The sequence below is a fragment of the Pipra filicauda genome, unplaced genomic scaffold (assembly GCF_003945595.2).
Source record: "Pipra filicauda isolate LSUMZ 115617 unplaced genomic scaffold, ASM394559v2 scaffold377_size797966_pilon, whole genome shotgun sequence".
In the NCBI taxonomy this organism is placed as follows: domain Eukaryota; kingdom Metazoa; phylum Chordata; class Aves; order Passeriformes; family Pipridae; genus Pipra; species Pipra filicauda.
Window position 1 is genome coordinate 40,682 of NW_024104506.1, and position 23,576 is coordinate 64,257.

General features: G+C 42.0%; 1 protein-coding gene across 1 annotated transcript; it reads right to left on the minus strand.

Annotated features, from left to right (window-relative positions):
- Nucleotides 1–2,006: 2,006 nt before the first annotated feature.
- LOC113997193 (cysteine-rich hydrophobic domain-containing protein 2) lies at nt 2,007–23,017 on the minus strand. Its single transcript, XM_027738849.2, has 6 exons — nt 22,769–23,017; nt 16,307–16,361; nt 9,659–9,814; nt 6,923–6,979; nt 6,627–6,686; nt 2,007–5,802 (listed from the first exon to the last, which is right to left on the minus strand). Exons 1-6 carry the CDS (start codon nt 22,936–22,938, stop codon nt 5,752–5,754), a joined length of 549 nt encoding a protein of 182 aa, XP_027594650.1. The 5' UTR covers nt 22,939–23,017; the 3' UTR covers nt 2,007–5,751.
- Between the last annotated feature and the right edge of the window lie 559 nt (nt 23,018–23,576).

A 23,576-nucleotide genomic window follows, 5' to 3' on the forward strand; every position in this document is an offset into this window, starting at 1 on the left:
GTAGGAACTGGAAAAGGAATTGGACATCCCCAGGACCCCCGCAGCCCAGGGGAGCTGACAGATCCCTGGTTATACCCATGGCTCCAGGTTAACTCCACAGAGGGGGGAAAGTGCTGCTTGTTCCGTAAACCTCAGCAGTGCCCAACACTGTTTTCCATTAACATCGTTTTCCATTTTCAAAACCAGAATTCCTTTTGATTCTTGTTGCTCTATTCAGACACTTCACTGTCAAAAAAGTCCAGGGAGGTCCCTGTAGACACTGCCTGGAGAACCAGTGGTTTTCAATGCCTTACTCAGGCTTGCATGTCACATAATTTACACTAAATACAGATCAGCCATTACCTTTTGATTAGTATTTGCCTTTTAATTTTAAATTCTTCTTAGTCTGAGAGGTACTGTAATTCCTCTTCCTAATTTTATTACAATGCTAGGTATCCCACGTGACTCAAAGTGTTCTTAAAAAGTGTTTTTTTCCTAGTTGGAATCTCAGGTTGTATTTGTTATCACTGCACATAGAAATATAAATCTATTTCCTGCAGAAACTTTAATTTACTGCTCAAAAAAGGCTACTATGGATTATATGGTTTACAAAAAGAATGTGAGATAAAATGTGAATATATTAGAAGGATAATTATCTAAACAGATCTAGCAATTACAGAAAATGCAGAGAATTCAGCAGTTTAGAAAACAAACAGCTGTAAATCAACCAAGTCCAGGTAGGTTGGATGTACCAGGTAAACCTCAACGAGGAAATGACGGGTTCAGTCGCATGGAGAAATAACAGAAACATTTAATCAGGGACTAAGCAAAAGGGCTTTTAGAAAATGATGAGAAAAATTCAGGCATCAATCTAGGAACTAATGTTTTTAGTAAAACCATTTTTGTTAACTTTGCAGATGAATCAGTCAGCAACAAAGGCTTTTTACAGGAGGAATGGGAGCACCTCCACAAGGACCCCTGTCATGGAAGTACTGAGGAATTCACTAGTACAAAGTGTCAGGTGCTGAGTCTGGACTGGTAGGACTGGTAATGAGAGTGCCTGTTGGGAGCTCCTATAAACTACAAGTGACCGAAGAGAAAAAGTCTCAAATTTATCATGGAATGGCTGTGAACCAGAAATACAATACAACCATTAAGGGGACAAATGTGATCCTTTCAATTTAATGGATCATATTCTGTTCACAGAAGAGAGGGAACTCTCAACACTGAAATCCCTGGTGCCTCAGCCATGAGCTGCTCTCTGGAATATCCCATTGTTTCTGGTCACCTCCATCCAAGGAAAATGAATTCAAACAAATAAATACAGATAGGATGACCAGGAACAGAGAACTTTGCTTTTGAGAGGAGACTAACATTTAGTTTTGTCTAAGAAATGAAGGGTTTAAGTCTCTATAAAGTCAACTGAACTGAGGACAGACACACAGCATTACAAATACACTGGCACAGACATTACAGGAAGCTCTAAAACTGCCTCCCAGGAGAAGTCAGGGCCAAATCCCAAATATTCCTAGTATGGACCTTTGCTGCCAGTCTGGACAATTACACCTCATAAACCCCATGAGGGAGTGAACTCCCTGACTCAGCCCCCTCTTCCAGCCAAACCCCACAGTAACATTCTCTGCTTTCTGGAGAGGAATGCTGCAGGAAGAGATTCCTTCAAGAAGTCCTTCCAACAGAAGGCCTGTAAACCCACCAAGCAAATCATGGAATTGTTAAGGCTGGAAAAGGCCTTTCAGACCACGCAGTCCAACCAGCACCACCTCCATGGTCACCATTAACCCACGGCCCCAAGTGCCTCATCCACACGTTTCCTGAACACTTCCACCTCTGCCCTGGGTAGAAGGTGGAGCATCTGGAAAGCCAGCTGTGATGATCATTCTGCAGTTTTCCTCTCTGGAAATGCCCCCTAAGCTTTCCCAGTGTTGTTCTTTAAATAAGCCCTCCCACTTACACTCTGCTACGCAAAACATTCCTATTATTTTTTTTCCCATAAACACATTGCACTATTTGAGGTTTTCATCTTTAAATTTAATTAAAGAAAAATGTCTCAAAGTGATGAAGCATGTCTGACTTCCAGCTTCTTTCAATGGCACAAGCCAGTGCAGTAAATTGTAGAAAGCGAGCTCAGTTAGAATTTTCATTTAAAATAAAAAATAGAGAGAAAACTCTCCAGATGTGAGGTCCTGTTAAAAAAGTGGCTGTTCACTTGTAAACAGAATCAAAGTGTTAAGAACACAGTTTCATACAGCTTAAACAAAACCACTTTTCTGAAGCAGTACAAGTATGTTACAACACTGTAAGAACACCAAAAGCAGAAAACAAAAGAATGGCAGAAGAATCACAAAACATTATTTACTAAAGTGATAAATAATTTACGTTGAATGTTAATAGCTTGACATTTTATTGCTCCAATGGTAACATGTTGACAAGGAAATGTAGTAAACTCTCATAGTGGGACAATAATAAACATCTATTTATGGTTTTGCATTTGGAGTTTTGTACCTAAGCAAGGAAAGCAGAGGAACCTTTTTTGGATTTATCAAAACCACGCCAGATTTAGCAAAATTTTTTTTCTGTTGTTAAAGCCACCCATTTACAACTCAATCCACACTTCCCAGACTTGTCTGTGCATGCCTTGGACACTTTTTATGATATTCCTGTGGTAAAACACCTCCCCAGGCATAGGCAGGGGATCAGCAGTAAGAGCTCTGATGCTCTGCCAGTGTTCTTTACTCCTCCAGTACTCCTTAGATACCAAACTCACTGGATACAAACCCAAATATTTCCTGGATAAAAACTAGAAAGGAAAGTTAGTGTCAACATGTTTATATGAAAAATTAAACACTGATTTGGTAGACAGTAGCTGCTTTTAAAAGTCTGCTGCAAACTCCCCCTCCTGAGGTACCAGTTCCCTTCTCTCCTCACTGCTGTTGGAACCAGCCAAGGCACTTTCTTTACCACTTCCACTCACTTTGCTGACATGAATCTCTGTTATGTTGCTACAGATTCTTTCTCCAGCTGACAAACATCCTCCCTAAGCAGGTTTACTAATTCATGCTGATGGCTTTAGTGTCAAAAATGACATTTTCAGAATTACCTGGGGATGTTTTTATGTTAAAGCAAAGGAGAGCCCAGGCAAAGCAGAACCTGTGTAGAGAGCTCACAGCAGCACTTAGAGCTGCCCTCACCTTTCAATGAGCTTGGATCTTTCAGATGCAAATATAGTAACTGCTGCTGGCTTTGCATTTTAATGCAAATTTATCTACTTATTAAACATGGAGCTTAATGGAAATGGCAGTTTTGGCTCTCCTTCTTTACTAGTTGCTTTATGGCCACATAGTTAAATGTCTATTAAAATACAAAAGAGGAGGCCCATTCATGGTTTGGAGACTGCACAATTAATAATTAAGGACAAAGTAAAATGTACAGAATTTACATAGTTAAAATGTAAACTTTAATGTGCTGAAGTGCTCAAGGCCAGGTTGGATGGAGCTCTGAGCAACCTGGAAGGTGTCCCTGCCCATGGCAGGGGGTGGGACTGGAGGAGCTTTAGGGTCCCTTCCAACCCAAACTATTCTGGGATTCCACAGAAAGTGCCTGTTCTCAAATGGAAAAGTACAGTTACAGAAAGAAGAAAATAAGAACTTGCTGGGATTTCTTGAGTTTCTTGCACAAAACACAAAAGTCATTGACAAAGTTCTGGCATAACAATAAGAAACTTCTATTGTTCTGTTAATTAAGCCAAGCTCCCTTCATTTTCTCCACAAACTCAGGGAAATCCAGAGAACTGCGTGTGCTATTTCAGTTTTGGTTTACCCTGTGTTTTTCTGCCATTATTTTCTCTGCTTCCAGTTAACACTCATCCCAAAAAATTAAAAATAAATTGGAGACAACACTTTGCTTGGTTCTGTGATGGAAATGCAAGTTGCAAGGTGTAGCTGACATTAAACTCGAACCACACAAGAGGTTTTTATTTGTATTACAAATGCAATTACACACTCAGCTGTCACCAATCTACCAGTCAAATGAAGCTGCTGCATGAAGTGTGCAGATCCCAGACTCTGATCCTCCTCAGCTGTGCAGGAGGAACAGCACAAACTTTGCACAAAACTGGCCTTCTGTAAACACTGTGGAAAGAAATCTGACCTACTACACATATTAGAATGCAATGGTCCTACAAATACTGTGTTTTAATACCATACTGCAAACCGAAAGAATGCAAATACATTCAGAGGAAATCCCAAGTCACCCTGAAACTAAAAAGCAACTTGGGATGATGTCGCAGAAAGTCAAGTTGCTGCAAAGAAATGCCTGGACACTGATGATAATATTCATCCCAACTTGCAGATACTCAGCTGTCTGCTGGTTTAAATTATTTGTAGTTAGGAAAGGGAGAAAATTTGCACCAATTTTCATTTGCTTTCTATTATCAAGTGGTCTTGCTTAGGTCAGTCATTACAGGAAGTTCTTCTACAATTACTTCCCTTCCTGAGATCAGGCAAACAGGGAAGTATCCGAAATAATACTGAATTCCACAAGGCATTTGGGGCTTTCCAGACACTGCCTGACTGCCAAAAAATACGCAGGAGCCCTTTCAACTGCTCCACTTCCTCCCTCAGCATGTTTGGAAATGCCACTGATTTAGATAAAATTCATTTCCACTGGAAAGGATGTCATGTCACTTAACTGTTAAAATGCTGAAGTACAATCACCCTACAGTAACAAAGGTGTTACTTCAGCTTTGATTTTCAGCTCTTCCAAATTTTTCTCCTTAGTAATGAAGATCTCCAATTATGAGACCTTTTTTCCCCTTACTTTAAAACAAAACTTGACATCCAAATATTCCTAACTCAAAAAGAGACTTTAGAGTATTTTTTGTTAAGAGCAGCTGCCACCTATCCCACAAATGCAGCTTTTTCGGAGGTGGACACATTTCAGCTTCCTACATCAGGTGCTGCAAACACCACCTGAAATGCTTTTTTAAAATAAAAAGACAGACAGAAATGCTCTGCATTTTTCATCCATTTACTAAACAAAGTGCAACTGAGCCCTACACATCTGAGAGTATGTACAAACTCCTTATGGCTTTCCCATAAAACCACGTGTGGGTGGGTCTGTACAATCCAGGGACATGAGCAAATGAACTGTGGGACTGTTGGCAAGAGAGTAAGAGCTATAATACATTCTGTAAACCTTGGCATACCACACTTTACATTATGCAAAGAGTCAATATTTACAATTCCAGAGTGGGTAAACTAATGTCTGATGATTTTGCAAGGTGCAGGACAAACCCAGTGCTGTTGATTGCAAGTCCTATGCAAGCAGGTTATACTAAATCATCACTACGAGACAATTACCTGGACATTCCTACTGAGGGGTTCTAGGATTGAGACATTTAGGATGGAATAGAGGATGACACAGCCTTAGGATGCACGTTTTGAGGACAGCAAATAATTGAGAAATTAATAAGGCAGCATGCTCAGAACAAGCTGAAGCAGCACTGATGTCAGATCCCTAGTGGCAACTCTATCAGTTATTATGTTAAAAATTCAGAGTGCAACATAGAAGCCTCGTTTAACATAAAAAATGTGCAAACTGTTCTCTTCTTAACAAAAGAAAGTAACAGCGAGGAAGATATTCTACTGAAGAACATTTTAAGTCACAGCAAAGTAGACCATCTTCTTTCCAAAATCATCTACAAGGCACTAAGGGTAGAAAATGACAGGTAACATAAAAGACCAATGTTGTTCCTCAGTCAGGTCGAAATATGGGATATTTTGGTAAGAACTCTATTAATATTACCTGTTGAAGAAGGGGAAAAAGACAAGAACAGAACACAGTAACCAAGAAGTTCAAACCTTCAGCACAATTTCCATGCAGCATTTGCTAGTTCATAAGACTAAACATATCTGAGATAGTCAGTAAGGAGGGAATGTTCCCCAGGGGAGCAAAGCAGAGATTCCAGTCATTTGGAAATAGAGGGATTCTGGATGCCTGAATTTTTTGGGGGGACTATCTTTTCCCTTAAAGTCTACACAATCTCCACAGCTATGTGTTAAAGAGGAGGGGGGAGTAGCAGGATCACAGAAGTAGTTTGAATTCTGCTTTCCTGAAAGGCCTGTCTCATTTAAAACTTTGTGAAATTTAGAGCTGGCAAAGAAAGAAAAAGAAAAAAGGAAAAGATCCATTAAAAAAAACCAAAAAAACCCCAAAACTACAAAAATGCAATATTTCTGCACAAATTATTTGAATCAAAGTAATTATGAATACCACTAGAAAAGGGGGATATGTGTTAAAGAACTAGGGACTGGTGCTGGGGTGGGAATCACACCAAGGCATGAAGTGCCAGCAGGTCTCCTCCATTCCAAAGTATAGACCAAAACAAGTGTGTCTGCCCTGCAAACACAGAATTGTCATGAAGGACAAACATATCTGTGGTGACAATGCCTGAGTCTCAATATGTGCCCTGGCTGCTGTTGTTAAGAGGGGCCTTTCTGGATGTGTGTCAAACCCAACTCCACGTTTGTCTGAGAGATTTTTTTGCACAGGGTCAGTCTGGCAAGTTAAGGATTTTCTCTATGAAATCATATGGGGAATAGCAAATTAGGAACAGAAGTAATACTTACATACTCCATCATATTGCTAGTTTCACATTTCCTTTTACTCAGCTTCCAGTGCAAACCAAGCTAAGAAAATAATTAACAAGGGATTAACATACCACATAACACAGCCTTGTTTGGGTGAGTAATGCCACAAGCACTAGCAATACTGAATTATTAACAACTAGAACACTTTAGGATCAGTACAAAGTATTATAAGAACAATATTATTCTAATATTATTATAAGAATTATAAGACGTAAAATTTCTTCATGCCAATATTCTTAAAGCTGAAAAAAAACAAGCACTCTGACTTTTCTTACCTTATGATATAGTCTGTTATTTTCCCATTCTAATAACTTCTGAATTGATCTTCTAGTCTAAAAAGTAGAGTCAAAACTGTATTATAAATGGTTCAGTAGCCATTCAGAAGAATCTCACTATGACATTTCTGGCTAAGATTAATTTATAAGAAGTTAGTTTTAGATAAGCAGAACCAAGCAAAAGAGAAATTATCAATGGAAGTCCTACCACTTTGACTCCCCACTCCTACTTTTTTCAGAAAAGGAAACACCCATGGGTTTTTTGTTAATTTAGGACTGCAAATCCCTCAGAATTCACACAGATAGGAAGAGACCCTTTGAATTTGGTATTTTTACCTATCACAGGCAAGCCAACAAAACCAAATCTCCCATATTCCCTTGGCCAAATTCTGCACTCACTACAGGTGTTCTCCTGACAACACATTATTTCCATACATGCAATTTCTACTGACCCATACATCATTTACACACATGTAATTCCCAGATTTTTTTCCTGTAATTGTGATCTGAATCCTGAAAAACTCTCCCCACCACAGAACTCCAGTTCACAACAAACCCTGCTTGTATTTTCAACTCTTGGCTACCAAAGTGGGACCTTCCTGTTCTGCTCTTTCCATAGCTGTGGGAGAGGAGCTGATTTTTGGAGTTTCAGTGATTTTTAAGGTCACAAAAAGACCACTGTGGTGACCCTGCATGGTATGCACAGAATTCCATCACCAATTCCTTTGCTAAATAATAATGGACGTGAGCTGCAGCACCTCACTGAAAAAAACATACAAAGCTATCTGAGGCAAAGACTCCACGGTGGGGAATCCACACAAAGCTACCCTTGGAATTTAGAAGGAGGTGTTGTTTCCAGTGCCAGCTGTCCCAGTCTCACACTGCAGCCCTTGGATCTCTGCTCCCTTTGCTGCTGGGGAAATGTTCTTCCCAGCAGTCTGCAGGACTGGCACAGTGCTGATCCCCAGCAGTGTGGTGGCTGTTGCAGAGCACTGCCCAAAGGGATATGCCATCCATGGAACACCAGGCTCAACGGGACAGCTGGGGGCTGCTCTTTCCCAGCTCGGGGCTGGGCCTGTGCAGGGCTGAGGGTCGGACTCCATGATCCTTGGGGGGTCCCTTCCAGCTCAGCACATTCAGTGGGTCTGTGAGTGATTTGTCTCTTCATCACTTGGGTTTTCTTCCCTGTTTCTCCTTCACTTACTAAACTTTATCTAAAGACCTACGTTTTTCTTATTCTTCCTCTTGTGATTCTCTCCCCCATCCTGCTCTGGGGGGCAGGGGTGTGTAAGTGAGGGGCTGGGGGGAGCTCAGGTGCTCTCTGGGTTCAACTCAGAACAAGAAAAAATTAAGAACCATCTTGTGATTGTTGGTGCTGAAATACAATCAGACACCCCCCACGCACCACCCCCCCCAGAAGCCCCATTGTTTTCCCTGCTTGTGTATCTTGTATATATTCTGTAGCCTTGAGAATGACATTAACACTACACATGGGCATTTATTTTGATTTTCACTAGCACAAGAATGTCAAATATGGCTTTAAAACTGCAAATACTCCATTTGCCTATCTCAGGTCCATTCCTCTGCAATAATTACATTTATAAAGGCAGTTAAAATGAGCTAAAACAAGTCCTGTGACTTTGTAGTGATACAGCTTCAGCAATGAGCAGTCAACAAGTTAACATGTTATGCCTTTAATGCATTTTATTGTATTATTTTAACTAAAACCTCAGTGCCAGTCAATGCAGCTTTTTCTTGAGCAAGCTGGAAAATTTGGCAAAACACTTGTAGTCTGAAAGGCCCATTCCTTGTTTTTGCTTTTGGTTTGTTTTATTAAAGATCAGAAACTCCGAAAAGCCAGAAGGATTACTTTTTAACAGATTTTTACTTAAGATCTTTTCCCATAATTAAATTAAAAAGTGTAAGAGGTTTTGCCCAGTGCACCTAAATAATATTTGCATTTGAGGATAATAAGATTTTATGGCTACAAGTCTCACAAACTACATAACTGCAAAGAATATCATCACAATATACCCACTCACGTACCTCCTAAACGTTTCCTGCTGTGAGAAATCAATCTAAATGTAAACCACAGAGGTAATTAAATCATATTTACTTGGTATTACTAAAGTGCTTTTCAAAATTATTACTTTGGACCTGATTATAGGAGTGGTCAATTCTCTGTTGTGGGGGGAAGTCTTTAAACTTCCCAAATAGAAAACAATTTGTGCTTCTTCTTACCAGAAACAGCACAGTAAAATAGGCCAGATGAAGCACAGCACTGAAATGTTACGGTATCTGTTGCATACAAAAAAATTACTTGTAATTTAAAAAAATATTCGGGGGAGGGGTGTGAAGAGGAGAAGTGATTTTCAGTCCAGTTCTGGCAGTCTTGGAAGGTCAGTGTCCAGTTCTGCACTGATTTAACTCAATTCTTAAACCTTTGGAGATCCTGGAAATTCAGGTTATCATATACTCCATCCTGTTCTGTGAACTGAGGTGGAAGCAGCTATTCCTAAAACTATTAATTCAACTGGTAATTTGGTGTCACTTCATTAACAAACACATTTTTCCTGTTTTCTGAGGAATGGAAAGCAGAATAACCTTCTGAATGCGAGTGAGGCCAAAGAAAGGTCTTGAAATTGGGATGACATTATTAGAAGTTATTTTATACTGTTTTTAGTAATACTAATAATTGCAAAATCAATCGAATAAGAAGGTGAAGCAGGCACTCACTCTTTTGTTAAGACAGACTACAGGCCAGAGGCTGCAGCCCAGGGTGCAGCAGCAGCAGAGGCAGCCGCAGAGCAGCCACTTCACGTTGATGGGCAGGTTCTTCCTCAGACAGGCATTCACTCTGCTGATGCTGGTCTTGAACTCCTCGGGGGCCACCTGCAACACAAGGGCTGGGTCTCAGGGGACAGGGGCTTGAACCAGTAACTGCCTCTACAGTTTACAGTGGAACTGGAACAGAAGCCCCCCACACAACTGGACCCCACCTCCTAAAGCACCGGTCACCAGGGAGCAGGAAGAGTCACTTCCCTGTGCAGGCCTTGCACAAACCTCATTAAAAAGCTAAACATGGCTTAGATAAACAGCCTCATCTGAGTTTATTGCACCATTGATAAATCAATTGGCCTGATAACACAGTGGCCCCCAAAGAAAATTTGAATTGGGACCCAATACATGCACTGGCTACACTGACCAAACCCAGGGAACAATGACAAAGATCTGTTTCCCAAGGGAATGTGGGGCAGCTTTGTGGGAAAAGGATGCATCACAAAAACAGATAATATTATCCAGATTCATTTCATACCAGTGCAAGTCTACACTGTGCCTGGGTAAGGTGGACCTCTGCCCACAGACAAATTCCTGAAGTGGTCCATACTGACTTGAAGCCACAACTTCCCTTGTGGCTGCTTCCTAAAATAGGGAAGCCTGGAAAGATATATACTGGATTATATTCAAGGCAGAGCACTGCATCTTGTACAGGGTTATGGATAAAGCTTAGCTGTTGAAAAACAACTGCTTTAAAATAAAGCCTATTCAGCAGAGCTTAGTCAAAATAGTATTTTCTATAAATTGCCACTGCAGAGTCACAGTGGAAACACCCATTTTCTATCAGAAATAAGCTCATTTCTACAATAGCAGCATGTTTCTTACCTATTTACATACCCCAAATCCCTCATCTCTCTACAGGATCTAAATAACTTGTATCTGGCAAGCCAAGTATGGATTTGAGGCACTGTCTCCAAGATGACACCTTTAACTGTAACACAGTCCAGGAGGAAAACACACAAAGCAAAATAATCAGCTCCAACTTCAACAGACTTGACCAGGCAGGCACAGCTCATAAAAATACCAAAAAAAGAAATCAAAAAATCATCCCTAACTACTTGCAAAGTTGATGAAAAAAACCCCTGGAACGAGTCTGTACACAAATCTGTGCAACTACACAAGCCCCCAGCCCAACTCTGTCCATCTCAGTCTGCAACACCACCAGAAGTGTTAATTTAGTGACAAAGATTCCTTTGACCAGGAGCAAAGCCCTGGGGCAGGAAATGGAGAGGACCTGCTGCTGCCTCCTCCTATTCACCAGAGCTAAATTTGTTAAAGCATTGCAGGAAAGGCAGCAAATAAATCCAGCATCTGTTTCCTGGCCATTGAGGTGGCCAGGCAGCAGAGTCAGGGGGCAGCTGGGTTTGCACACAAGCCAGGCCTAAGTTAGTAACATAAGGACATGATTTAACATTGGAATTATTTTATCAATATGAAGTATTTATTCTGCACTAATATAGGCTGCCTCCCTCCCATATTACATGGACTGGCTTGGTTTACACACACAAATGGAGCAATTAAAAACATTTCTTTATCTATTTTACAACACACACCTTAGTTTAGGGGGAAAAAAAAGAAAATGGCAATAAAAGCCCAGACATCCTTCCTATTTATTTTCAATGAAAAGAAATCCCATTGTAACGTGGAAAATTGGCCTGGACTTGCATGTCTCTGAAACAAGCTTTTACAGCCTCCTTGGCCAATGCCAGCTGTTGTATTTGGGATATAACAAATACCAGCTGTTGCATTTGGGATATCACAAATACCAGACACACATGAGCAAAAACCTTTCATCTTCAATGTAGGAGAATGTTTTGTAGGAAAGAACAACTGGGCTGTTGCTTGCAGTGACCTGTCCAGCTGCTGCAGGCAGAGGTGCCTCAAAGTAAATTGAGATTCCTACATTAATTAACATTCCCCACTCCTAAGGAAGTTTCCACGTGCCTCATATTTAGGTATCTTTTGGAATTTTACATGTATCATTCTATCTGTTTATTTGAAAGATTAAAAAAAAAAGCAGTTTTTTTTCTTGACCCTTTAATACTTTTGCAATGAAACCCCCTGAGAAAAGAGAATGTCTCCTTTTCCATTAGACACAAAGTTTGCTGGACCTTGACAACACCACTCCCCAACCCCAAATCCAGCTGGACAAACCTACCAAAGGCCATGGAATCTGATTTAGTTTAACAAGAATAACCCTTATCATCAGTGATGACATCCAACATGGAAAGAATCAAACAGATTCTTAGATTACAACTGGCAGAAAAGCGTAGGCCCTGACAAGAGAACACAGGGATGGTGAAGATTCCCTATTCCTGGGACCATTTCTAGGGAGTCACTGTCCACAGTTTGATTCTACTTTGTAAGAACAATGTTGAAGTTCTCTCCTTCCTGTAGAACAAATGGCTACACTAGAAACCAACTAAGGAACAGAACATTTCCATTTCGGGAATGTTGGTCTGATGGTTACCTTAATACAGTGTTATGAAAGCACAGCTACGACCTGCTAACTCACCAAATACTTTCGTTTAAAGAGAAACCTCTTGGCTACAACAGAAGATGTAATTACTTGAGATGGTTTTGGCTAACCCAGACTATTGGATTATTTCTCCCTTTAGGAAATGTAATCACAATAAATATTTCTGTCACTTAGTGACACATCTTCATCTGAAACTAAAGGAACTGGTGAGGAAGATAAACCTCATATTGTGATAAACAGAAGTAAGAAACAGTTTGTTGCTGTCAGTTTACAGCTCAGTAACAGTTAAGCTTTGTTACACAGTGATAAGGAACAAAATACCTGTAAATAAAAGAACTGTTCTAATTTAACAATAAAATGGTATCCAAACAAAAGTCACCAAAGAATTTTGTTGATTTTCTGGCATAACTTTAAATCTCACCTTTCCTCCAGGTACAGCTGTTGAAAGGTGGGTATGAAACGACTAATGCATTTCAAACAAACAGAGAATTAACAGCACCTCCTGCACAAAGAAAGCTCCCTAAGAAAGGGCAGTTTTGAGTAATTCTGGAATCTCTTGGAGGGTTGTGTCTGGCTCCTGAAAAGACTGAGATAAGCACAAGGCTCCTGGCTGTGCAGTGCACCTTGTGAAGGGACAGCAGTTCCTTTCAGGCCTTCAAGGGAGGGGAAAAAACAAAAACATAAAAGGAAAGGAGGGGGTGTCATAATATTTTACAACAGGATGCAGAGGATCCACAAACACAGGAAGAGAGTAAGGAAAGCCCAGCAGGCCTGATCTTCCTCCTTCAATCACCAGGATCACAAGCCCTATCAATCACAGGCTGCAGGCGATCACAGTGCCCAGCCCACCCTTTATGGCTCCCATTGCACAGTCCTCTCTGGGCAGGACCCTTTTTGTTTGAGAGCAGAGCAGGAAACTCCACTTTCTCCCTTAAGGTTCACTGCCCCCATCGTTTTCTGGTCACCTGGAGCAGTGTGTGCTATTGTGCTACATATAATGAAGAGTATTTTGTTAAAAGCTATTAAGTGCTTGTTTTAAAAGAATTAATAATCCTGTAAAACTGCAACACACAGAATTTAAATGTAACCGGAATTTAAATTTAGGCCAATGTCCAATTATGTTATTAATAATAATGTAATTATATAATATTACATTATTACAAGTTAAATACTGCCTTTCTATTAAGTGTAGCTAAATCTTTTCTTAAAACATTCCTTTGAAAAGAACACAGGTTGAAAGCCTGGCTCAGGATTTCTGAACAAGCTGAGCTTGTATCTCATCCTGCAAGATGAATATTAAGTCAATGTGGCTGAATTAGCCAGGCCACATTTCTGACCTACCTGGGCTCTTCCTTTATTATTTTATTGTCTGGGCTTTCTCCTCCAATGTACACATTCACCTCCCCCAGGAGAGCAAGAACCATCTCAATTAAACACTGCAGAGGTAGCTGCAGGCACTGCAGCTCCAGGCTGACTTACAACAGCTCTCCAGGCTCCCGAAAAACTGGGAGACTGGGAGGGAAGGGAGGTGGGTGAAGAGGGAGAGGTATTTCAGATTTCAAAAAAAGAAAATTAGCAGAAGGTTTCCTACCATCATTATGTGGATGGGCAAACTGAGGGGCAGGAAGCTGCACAAACTACTGACACAACTTAGTGGGGCATAACCCCCAAAACTCTGGGCTTCTGGGACAAAGGTGCAGCTGGATGGTTTTCTCTATTTAGGATTTTTATTGTGTATTGGATGGATTGTCATCCTCTGCTAAAAACCTGCCTCGGTTACATCTGTATTTATTAAAAAAGAAAGCAATACCATAGAAAAATCCATCAAACCCATCTAAGGGCTTCATCTCTTACACTCCATTAGCAGAAGGGATATATTATTAATATCAATTCACAGTGGACAGCAAAGCCATTAAACTTAATGTTGCCCAGACATTCTGAATAAACTATGCCATTGCCTTCCAGCAGCTGAGTACTAATGCAAGTTCACAGTAAACACCTTAATCACAATTTGTTAATATAAACAGTCACGCTGCAATTCATAATGTTAGATTTCATAAGAAGGTAAAAACCAACATTTTAAGAACAGAAGAGGATCTTAAAGTGGTGTCTCCGTTGACTACAATGCTGATTATTGAGAATTATTTAGCAGGGTATTGGAAGAAAACCTTCTTACTGGAAAAAAGACCGTATTTTCATTTTCATAGAGATTAAAATGATTGACTGTCTCAACCAGAGGAAGCAGCAGATTATTTATTTCTTACAATTCATGAAAAGTATTAAAAACCAGAAGACCCGCAACTGTGGTTTTTAATGTCTTCCATGGCACTGTGTGGCAGGCAGGAAGAAAAATGGCTTTACTATCTTGTTTCATTGGTGTTCTCCCCTGACAAAAGGGAATTCATTTCCTTTCAAGGCCTTCTTGCTCAGAAAGCCCTTCAAATCCCCAAGATAACAGGATATCGAGACTCTCAGCAGAAGCACATCCCCACACACGGCAAACCCCTGTGCACATCACCCCGTGCCACTGGGACATCCACAGAGCAAATGCCGAGCACAACAACTTCCTCTCTCCTCTCTTTGCTAACTTAAGTCCAAGCAGTCAACTGAACTTGAAATTAAGCTTTTGTTCACTCTCTATTTAACAAGAGGAGGACAATCGAGTGGGAAATGTGACGGGCTGGTATTAAGAAGTGTAGGCTTGGGGGGTTGGGTTTGGTTTTTAATACACACAAATATTTTAAAGAGAAAGAGATGAAATTATAGAATCAAATTAATTTTTAACATCTCTTGCTAGGGATTTTCTATGGGCTTATTTATAACAAACTACAACTTGAGTATAAGAACATGAAATTTTTCTTTCTCAAAAATTCTGTGGCTTTCCAGTGATCAGAAGGAGCTTCCCAGGAAAGAACAAGCTTTAGACATGCGAGGGGGTGAAACGCAAACGGCGTGTGGTATCGCCAGCCCTCACATAAGACACTGTGCCATCAGGAAGACTTTTCCCGTCAGGTTTAGTGAGATTCTGAAACAAGGCCACAATTCCCAGGCTGACTTTTAGCAGCCAAAAACTCCTGCTTTTCAGTGGTGCTGCTGGCACAATGCTGGACAATTCCAACACAAGGATTTTATTCATCATACTCTGGGGGGAAAATGAAGGAGAAAACCCCCAGCCTGATTTGGCAGGAGCAGGAGATACCATCCAGCTGTGTTTCAGTGCACTGCTGGAGTGACTCAACCTCTGCAAGGGGCTGCAGAGGTGGTGTAACTGTTTAGGATGGCATTAGAAAAAGTAGGAAGAGCCAAACTTTTTCCTTACAAATTCTGGAAAAGATATACAAAGGGGATATAAAATGAAACAAAGCACTAGAGAGTGAAAGAGCAGGAAGAAAAAAAAAATCCAAGAGAAAAAAAGAATTAAAAATTTTAAAGTCTAAAAAAATACAATTAAAATAATTTAAAACCATAACTAAGACTTTTGTGAAGATTTAATTAATAGTTACAAATTATTGTTTCTCAAACCTGCATTTAGTTAGGTGACAGGACTCCAGAGAAAGCAGGAGACTTGTCACTATTAATCTTCAGAACTAAATCATCTCTGAAAACGAATTAAAAACCTACTTAACTTGTAGATTTAACACTGCGTTTTGTTCTGTAAAGCTTCAGACCAAACTGATTCTCTTCCAGAGATCTGTCTAAACACACACTCAGGGCTTGTCAGACCCTCAAAAGAGAGGTGTAGTATCTGAACTCAGTAAATGCACACAGGAGGGAGCACAAATTCCAGGTATTTACAAAGCAAGGTGAAGTGAGTCCTGCTTTCCTGGCTGTTGCCTGCATGGAAACAGTGGTTTTTTGCTGTGTTTAAAATGTCAATAATGATGGCAATTCCTGCAAAGCTTTGTTTTCTTGTTTCAAAGTGCACCAGAGGGATTGGTCAGCAACCAGCTGGTTCACACAGGGCAGAGTTAACAACCTTTAGTGGGTTCATGAGCATGTATCTAACACAGAAACCACTGGATGCACTGATCTTCCCATGGAAAAGAACAGTTTAATCTCACACTTACCTTCCCTGTCAGAACAGAAGGAAATTCTGTATCAAACTTGTTGCTCAAGCCAAACCTTGAAAACAAAAGAGACAAACAAAATATATTCCACCTAACTTATTTTGTTTCCCTTAATCAAAAAATGTAATAAGATTTTTTACTTTAGAAAAAAAGAAAACTCTTCATTTCTTTTGCCTTTAGATTTACATTATTTCATGAGCTTTCCATCTCAGTTTATATAAGGTCTCATGTATCCTTTAAAAGGTCATTTCTAAGACAGAGAAATACAGCTTGCTGCCTTATTTAATAACTCCAAGTCCCCAAAAAAATGCAAAAATTCTGTTACAAGTGGATGGCAGGAAGTCTCAATCTTTGCTATCTTTACAAAAAACCCTCCAACTGTTAAATTCCAGTTTTACTGTGTTCAATAATTCTTTGACTCATGCAATTGTTTCACATGCAACAGATGAAGCTTGTTATAAGGAACCCATTCATCATCATCATCTTAGAAATTTATAAGCATCTGGGTTTAAAAAACTGCTTTGGGCTGAGTTAAAATGCCTCATGCAAAACATGTAAGAGCCTCCACAAAGAACAGTTTTACAGCTGTGAACTTCAAGCAAATTAAGTCTCAGGTATGACTGTGGCTGCTCTTCATTGGAGTGTTCTGGGTTTTGAACAAGAGGGTTTCATTATAACCAGGGAAAGCTACAAGGAACTGGGCTTTGCTTGGAAACCTGTTTCCATCAGCTCCAGAACTCCTGAACCTTCACAATCCAGTGATTTAACAGAATCCAGCAGCAGCTGGCCCTCAATACCTGGATGTTTGAACAGAGCTTCATGTTACATTTGGCAAGTTAAATATCTTGGATATCAGGTCCACCATCAGCTCTGCTGAACTATCTCCTGAGTATTTGTCTTGAACAAAAGAAAAAAAACCAAAAGAAGAGCACAAATTCATTTGGTATTGCTGTATTTATTGTAGGAACAAACCTGGAAAGTACTTGCTCTGGTTTGGGTTGGAAGGACCTCAAAGCTCAGCTGGTTCCAACCCCCTGCCCTGGGCAGGGACACCTTCCATGAGACATCAGCCTCCACCATTACATCACACACACAGTCCTGGGCACCCTGCAGCAGTCCAGGTACCCAAAACTGACCCTGAAACTTGTTTACAAGGATCAAAACGAGTCAAACCAACCTTAAAGGAGAGGCACAACAGAAGAACTTGTGCTGGCTTTAGAAATCCAGCAAGCTCATTGAAATGTTTGGCAACACTGGTGAAGGCCAAGCCAGTTCTGCAATGAATAATTTTAAGTCAGAGCCTTTACTCTTGTCAAGAGCATCATATTGGAACACTGGTTGTGTAAAACATGAAAAGAAATCCATCAAAACAGTAAAAATAATAAGATTTTAGGCAAGCACAAAGGTTACTAGTATAGCACATTTCCATTCTCAGTGAATGTAATCTGCCAAGTCAGCCTCCACATTTTGTAGCTTTTCTTTTTAAGCTGAAGTCTTCTAAGTTTTGTAATATATATTTAGTTTTAAGGAAGCTTGAAAAGCAATGGAGTAATCCTTTCAGTCTTAAAAATACCCAGAAAACACTAACAATAGGAAACACACACACAAGGCTGTTTTGAGGAGCACAGACTTCTCTGTGCATCAGCAAAGAAACCACCTGAAACGATGCCAAAGGAGTAGCAATCAGACAACATAATAAAAGAACTACCGGAAAGTCCAGGTGATACTCAGAATTATTTACTCTACCCATGTAAGAGACTAATTCCACTAAACCATGCCAAAGGTCCACCTCTCCCAGAACACTGACTCTCATAGGGGCCAGGAGCAGAAGCCTAGGAGACAGCAAAAAAAAAACCAAAACCAATACCAATAAAAAAGCAAACATGTACCAGCAGTGCCCCAGAATCCACCCCTGACCTTCAACAACTCTTAGTTCAAACACTTCCCAAGCCACAGGTAGTGTCTTTCATCTCATCGATCATATATGCTCATTAAAATTCCCACTGCACCCCCAATTTCCATAAAGAACAAGATAAATTAGTGCTGATTTAGAATTCTGATTAAGAATGCAAGATCACAATATATTTTATTACGTTCAGTTTGAAGGTTGATGTCATGAAACACGTTTAAAACCCAAACCTTTTATCAGTTGCCAAAACATTCCCTTCAGTTGTAGCACATCCAAGAAACTTCAGTTACAGAAAGGCACCTCTCACACTGACACCTGCAAATGGCTAAAAGGATATAAAAGTTTTAACTACACTGAAAACGGGACTGTGCCACATTAAAATACTGCATTTAGTCAGCACCACTGATGGCCTCTAGAACACTTTCACTAAAGTGTCTCTAGGAGTTTCACAGACTCTCCTGTGATTATTTACCACAGTTGAGAAATATGAAACTCCTGTTAGGTAGGGCAGTGGGGTGGTGATTCAAGAACTAAATAAAATAAAAGATTTGAAGCAGGATGTTATACAGTTGTACAGCTTTGCAAGCAGCTCTGTAAAAGCACTGAAGTGTTATTGGAATATTTAATGTAAAAAAAGTTAAGATTTAAAGTCTTGTTCAAGAGATAATATTAGACTTCCTACAACAGACTAGTGATCTAGCGTGATCAGGCCTACAGAGCCTTCTAAAATTCAGTATATTTAAAAATCACTGTGTAAAATCAATTCCAGTACCTGTTCTTAAAGTCCTTGAAAGCATCAGTTGGTGGTGACTTATTTCTAGGCCAGTTCTCTGACTCCTCAGTGAGAGCTGTCCAAAGCGTAACATTTAGAAATTCAGATCAGTCACCCACATACTTGGGTTGCACTTTTCTCACTGCATGACAAGTATCTCTAAAAGCAAGGCACTGTTTCCTACAGGCTGGAAGAGAACTAGGATGACCTCACTTTCCAGTTCTGTCCCTCCTTCCCTGATTTCATGTCTGGCATCAGACAAGTCCCATCACCTCATTTTCCCCCATCGGTGAAGTGGGGAGAACACAGCTTCTCCAAAGGAGCTGTAATAAGACATATTCCTAAATCCCTCCAATTAAAGACTGAAAGGAACACCCTGAATCACCAGTCACAAACCCCGCCTGCAACAGGTACCACAATAGAAACTTCTATTAGTGCACAAAGCAGGACCTCAGGTTTCTGTGCCCAGAAGATTTTGGGAAACACTCTCATATCTAGAAGGGACATATTTACAGGTGCTTTGTCTTTCTTTTTTTAAATTTTGACTTAAACAGTGCTTCTTTCTCCTTTCTCCTCTCCTGTATTTATAGACAGTAATCAGCCTCACTGGACTGCACAAGCTAAACCCATTCAGTGAAGCTCTCCAGCTCCTTTTTGTTCAGCTCCTTTCCCCACGCCTAATCCAGGTTACATTGAACCTCCCTGGAACAGAGGAGCTCAGGTCCCACACGCTGCTCTTTAGGAGGCATCGGCTCAGCTTTGTCCAGCATAAAGATGATATTCACCAAGAAATGAATAAATAATTAAATAAATATCCAGGTAAAGATGATATTCATCAAGAGCCCTGAGCTGAAATCCTCTTGAACAACTGGCATTTCTCTTCCTAATTTCGGACATTTTCCTGTGGGGCCAACAGAACTATCCAAGGGTGTCTTTACCCATGGATGATGTTTTGGGAAATGAAGTTTTTGATAAGTAGTGGGAGCCTGAGGTCATTGGCTCTTTGAAATATGCAGAAGATGGAGTAATATCAGATAATAGTCAAATGTCATCACAACTGGTTCTTCCCTCCCTTCCCCAGCTGATGACAACAAGTTTTTCGTCAGCACCTGGTCTGTGGGTCCCTGGGGCACTCCCACAGAAAACAGGATGGAACACCAAAAGTTAACTTCCAGCCAAAACTAGGAGGTTTGCAGACTTCAGCAGGAATCACAAGCTGGATATTAAGGGCAATAATATGCTTAAAGGCTATTTCATGACCTCATTGCCATCCATCCACATGGACTTAATGATATGGAAAAATCACATAGGATAAATAAAACCTTATAACCAAGTTACAGTTTGTTTACTACTCTGTTTCTGAAAGTTATTGTCTTTGCTTTGCTGAGCAGATGACTCAGTCTTCACTAAAAATGCCTGTGTTGAGATATTTGGATACACCAAGCAGAGTCCCACTGACCATGCCAGAAACAGCAAACAAGGGGTTTATAACTCATCAAAATGGAATTTCGGAAGCAAAAGCATTTACTAGGACCTACTAATTCCTCTGTGCTAAAAATCAAAAGCTTTCTGAAAACAATAAATATGGCTGAGAGCTAATTTTTTCAAAGTAAGAATCTTGAACAAGATGAGAATAAATTTTGCCAACCACTTTCACATACCTTCTCTCTGTCTTTCTCTCTCTGAGTAAAATAAAACAAATACACTTTTCATGGTCACTCTTACCATGCACAGGGGTAGATGGGTTAGCAAAAGTCAGTGGAAAAAGCAAGATCCTGCTAAATACCCTGGGAAGCTTCTCAATTTATGTTTAGTACTGTTGGATAATGCAGAACAGCTCTGTCAGGGAGAGCAGCTCACTGACAAGGGCAGAAGAATAAAAACTCTCATGCAAGAAACTAACACAGAGTTTGAACCTCCCAACTTGGGAGTTTTATAAGAGAACTGTACATGAAAAGCTGAAGCAGAAAATGACCCTGGAATTTGAGAATTATCCCTTCCCTATACTCCAAAAGTATCCAAGAAAGCCAGTGTCAGCTGAAGAACAGAAGGCATCTGAAACAATGGGAAACAATGGCTTTATAAAGATAACTGGTTTTCTTTACTAGTGTCTGACTTGTCAGGACAGAAATTTTTATCAGCAGTTGTTCCAGAGAGGTTCAGAAAACAAACACAAGTTTTCCTGGCTGACGTATTCCACCTCAGTAACTGGAGCAGGCTGATTTCAAAAGCATCTGTGTGATCAAACACTGACAGAGTTCCAGCACTGATACATTCTAACCACAAACTCTTTGGGAAGCAGAACAGTTCCCATTCATAGGAAGTTCAGATTATGTACTCCAGTGTCCAGAGCTTACTTGCATTTTATTGGTAACATCCACTAACTGGTTTTATTAGTTTAAGGGGATTTAAAAATACATCATGAGGTGATAAAAGCTGCCTTCTGTCACACAGGTGGGGATACCTATTACAGGAGGAAAGCTGAGGAGGGGCGGGAAAAAGGGAAAATGAGTTGAAAGGGATTCAGCTCAGGTGGCTGCAAGGGTAACTCAGGATTTCCATTGAGGAGTACTGCTTTCTTCTGATGGAGACACCCCTCGTTTTGGGAGATGCTCCTGCCCATCCCGAAGAGGTGCTGGAGCCAAGCAGGAACTTTAAGGAACATCACTGGCACAGAAAAAGCAGCACAGAGGACAAAGCAAACCAGTGTGTAATGTTTTTTCCAGGTAACTCCTAAGATGGGTCCATGGCATTATGACAACTTCGCTTGTGTTCCACCTCTCCTTTAGTGAGGCCACTAGCTATCTGGGGTCAGGGCAGATGGAAATCCCATCAACAGAGCAAATGCACTGTGATGCAGCAGAGCAACCCCCCCGCTGGCACCAGCTCCATGCAAACCTGATTCAGACTTACAGGAGGACACAGTACCACATCCAACACAAGTTCCCTTGGGACAGGAGAGCCTTCCCCACCCATTGCTTTCACTGCAGAGTTAGATCACACTGCACCTATTTACAGAAAGAAACGTGCATTTTATGCAATCCAAAGGCAGAGCCAAAGCAACACAAGATGGGCCTCTGCAATACAGCACCTTCAGTACTTCCCTCCCTGCCACGAACATCAATGTAACAACCAATAGCTTGTTATGGATGTGCTTGGTTCTATTAAATCTTCTGTTTACAGGAGTAAGAACGTTAAAGATTCCTACGAGTAAACATCACATATGAGAAAACACAGCTTGCTCATCCTCTGTTCAATGCTGAAATGAGCAGCAAACATTCTGGCTCATGCTGTGTTCCCGTGATAAAAACACTCAATCTGAACCCAACTCACAACGAAGTTTGGAAGCAGACGAAGCCCAGCCCAGCCCCGAGCCTGCTCTGCAGTGCAGTGAGGGGGTTCCGCTGGGGCACAGCAACATGGTCTGAACGGGTTGCCCGTCCTCGCATCGCCTGGACTTTGCTTTTTATCGAAGAAATTGCTTGGGTAAAGCGGAGCCCCAGGGAGGGCTGATCCACCTCCGCACCCACAGCCAATTCCCGCTGCTCATTCACGGCCCGGGGCTACCTGGGGCTACGGGAGCACCGAGTCCCACGTTTCCACGCGTTAAGAGCACAATTCCGCTCACGGAGAGGGTGCCGGGGGCGCAGGGCAGTGCGGCCCTGCGCTGAGGGGCGGCCGGGACCGCCAGGGCCGGGCACGGAGTTGCCGCTGCCCTCACGCTCCCGGCGCTCCCGCCCCGGCACGCCGGCCCGCCACGCCGCCCGCGCTCCTTCCTTACACGGTGATGTGCCCGGCGCCCCGCACCGCCACGGGGTCGGGCGCGTCACGGGGCCGCGGCAGCTCCTGGCTGCGCACCACGGGCTCGGACTCGTCCTGCTCCTCGTCCTCCTCCTCCTCCAGCTCGTAGATCGTGTCGAAGTCCGCCATGTTGGGCAGCAGGACGCTCATCGCCGGCCCCCCGCCCTCCCGCCGCGCCTGCGCACCGCGCGCCGGGGGCGGGGCCGCGTCCGGGACTCGGCGGCGGGAGGCGGGAGCGCGGCGCGCAGGCGGGTCGAGGGAGAAGTGGGCGGGGACGACACCGGGGAGTGTCTGAGCGCGGTGTCTGTGTCGGTGTCCTCGACGCAGTCTGCTGGGAGGCAGTGCCCCCGCGGAGATGGCGGGGGCTGGCGAGTTGCGCCGGTCTCGGTGACCGGAGGGCGGCTGCCTCCCGCGCCCCTCGGGTGCGCGCGCGCGCGCCTGTTCCTCCCCTCAAGAGCCCCGGGGGGGGGTCACGAGCCGGCGCGAGGCTCTGCTGAGGGAGGTTGTGTTTGCCGGTTACAGCCAAGCCGGAATAACCTCACTGGTTTTTGTTTTCAAACATTCCGTCTAAGCCTTCGGCGTACAAGGAACTCGAATATCTGTACTATCGTCAGGATTTATAACTCCCCCTCCACTTCCCGCCGCGCTCCCCTCAGGTGCGCGCACGCCCCTTCCCGCCCCTCAGGAGCGCCGGAGCCGGCGCGAGGCGCTGCTGAGAGAGGTCGCGTTTGCCGGTTGTAGTGAAGCTGGAATAACCGTGTTGAGTTGTGCTTTCAAAGAATCCGTCT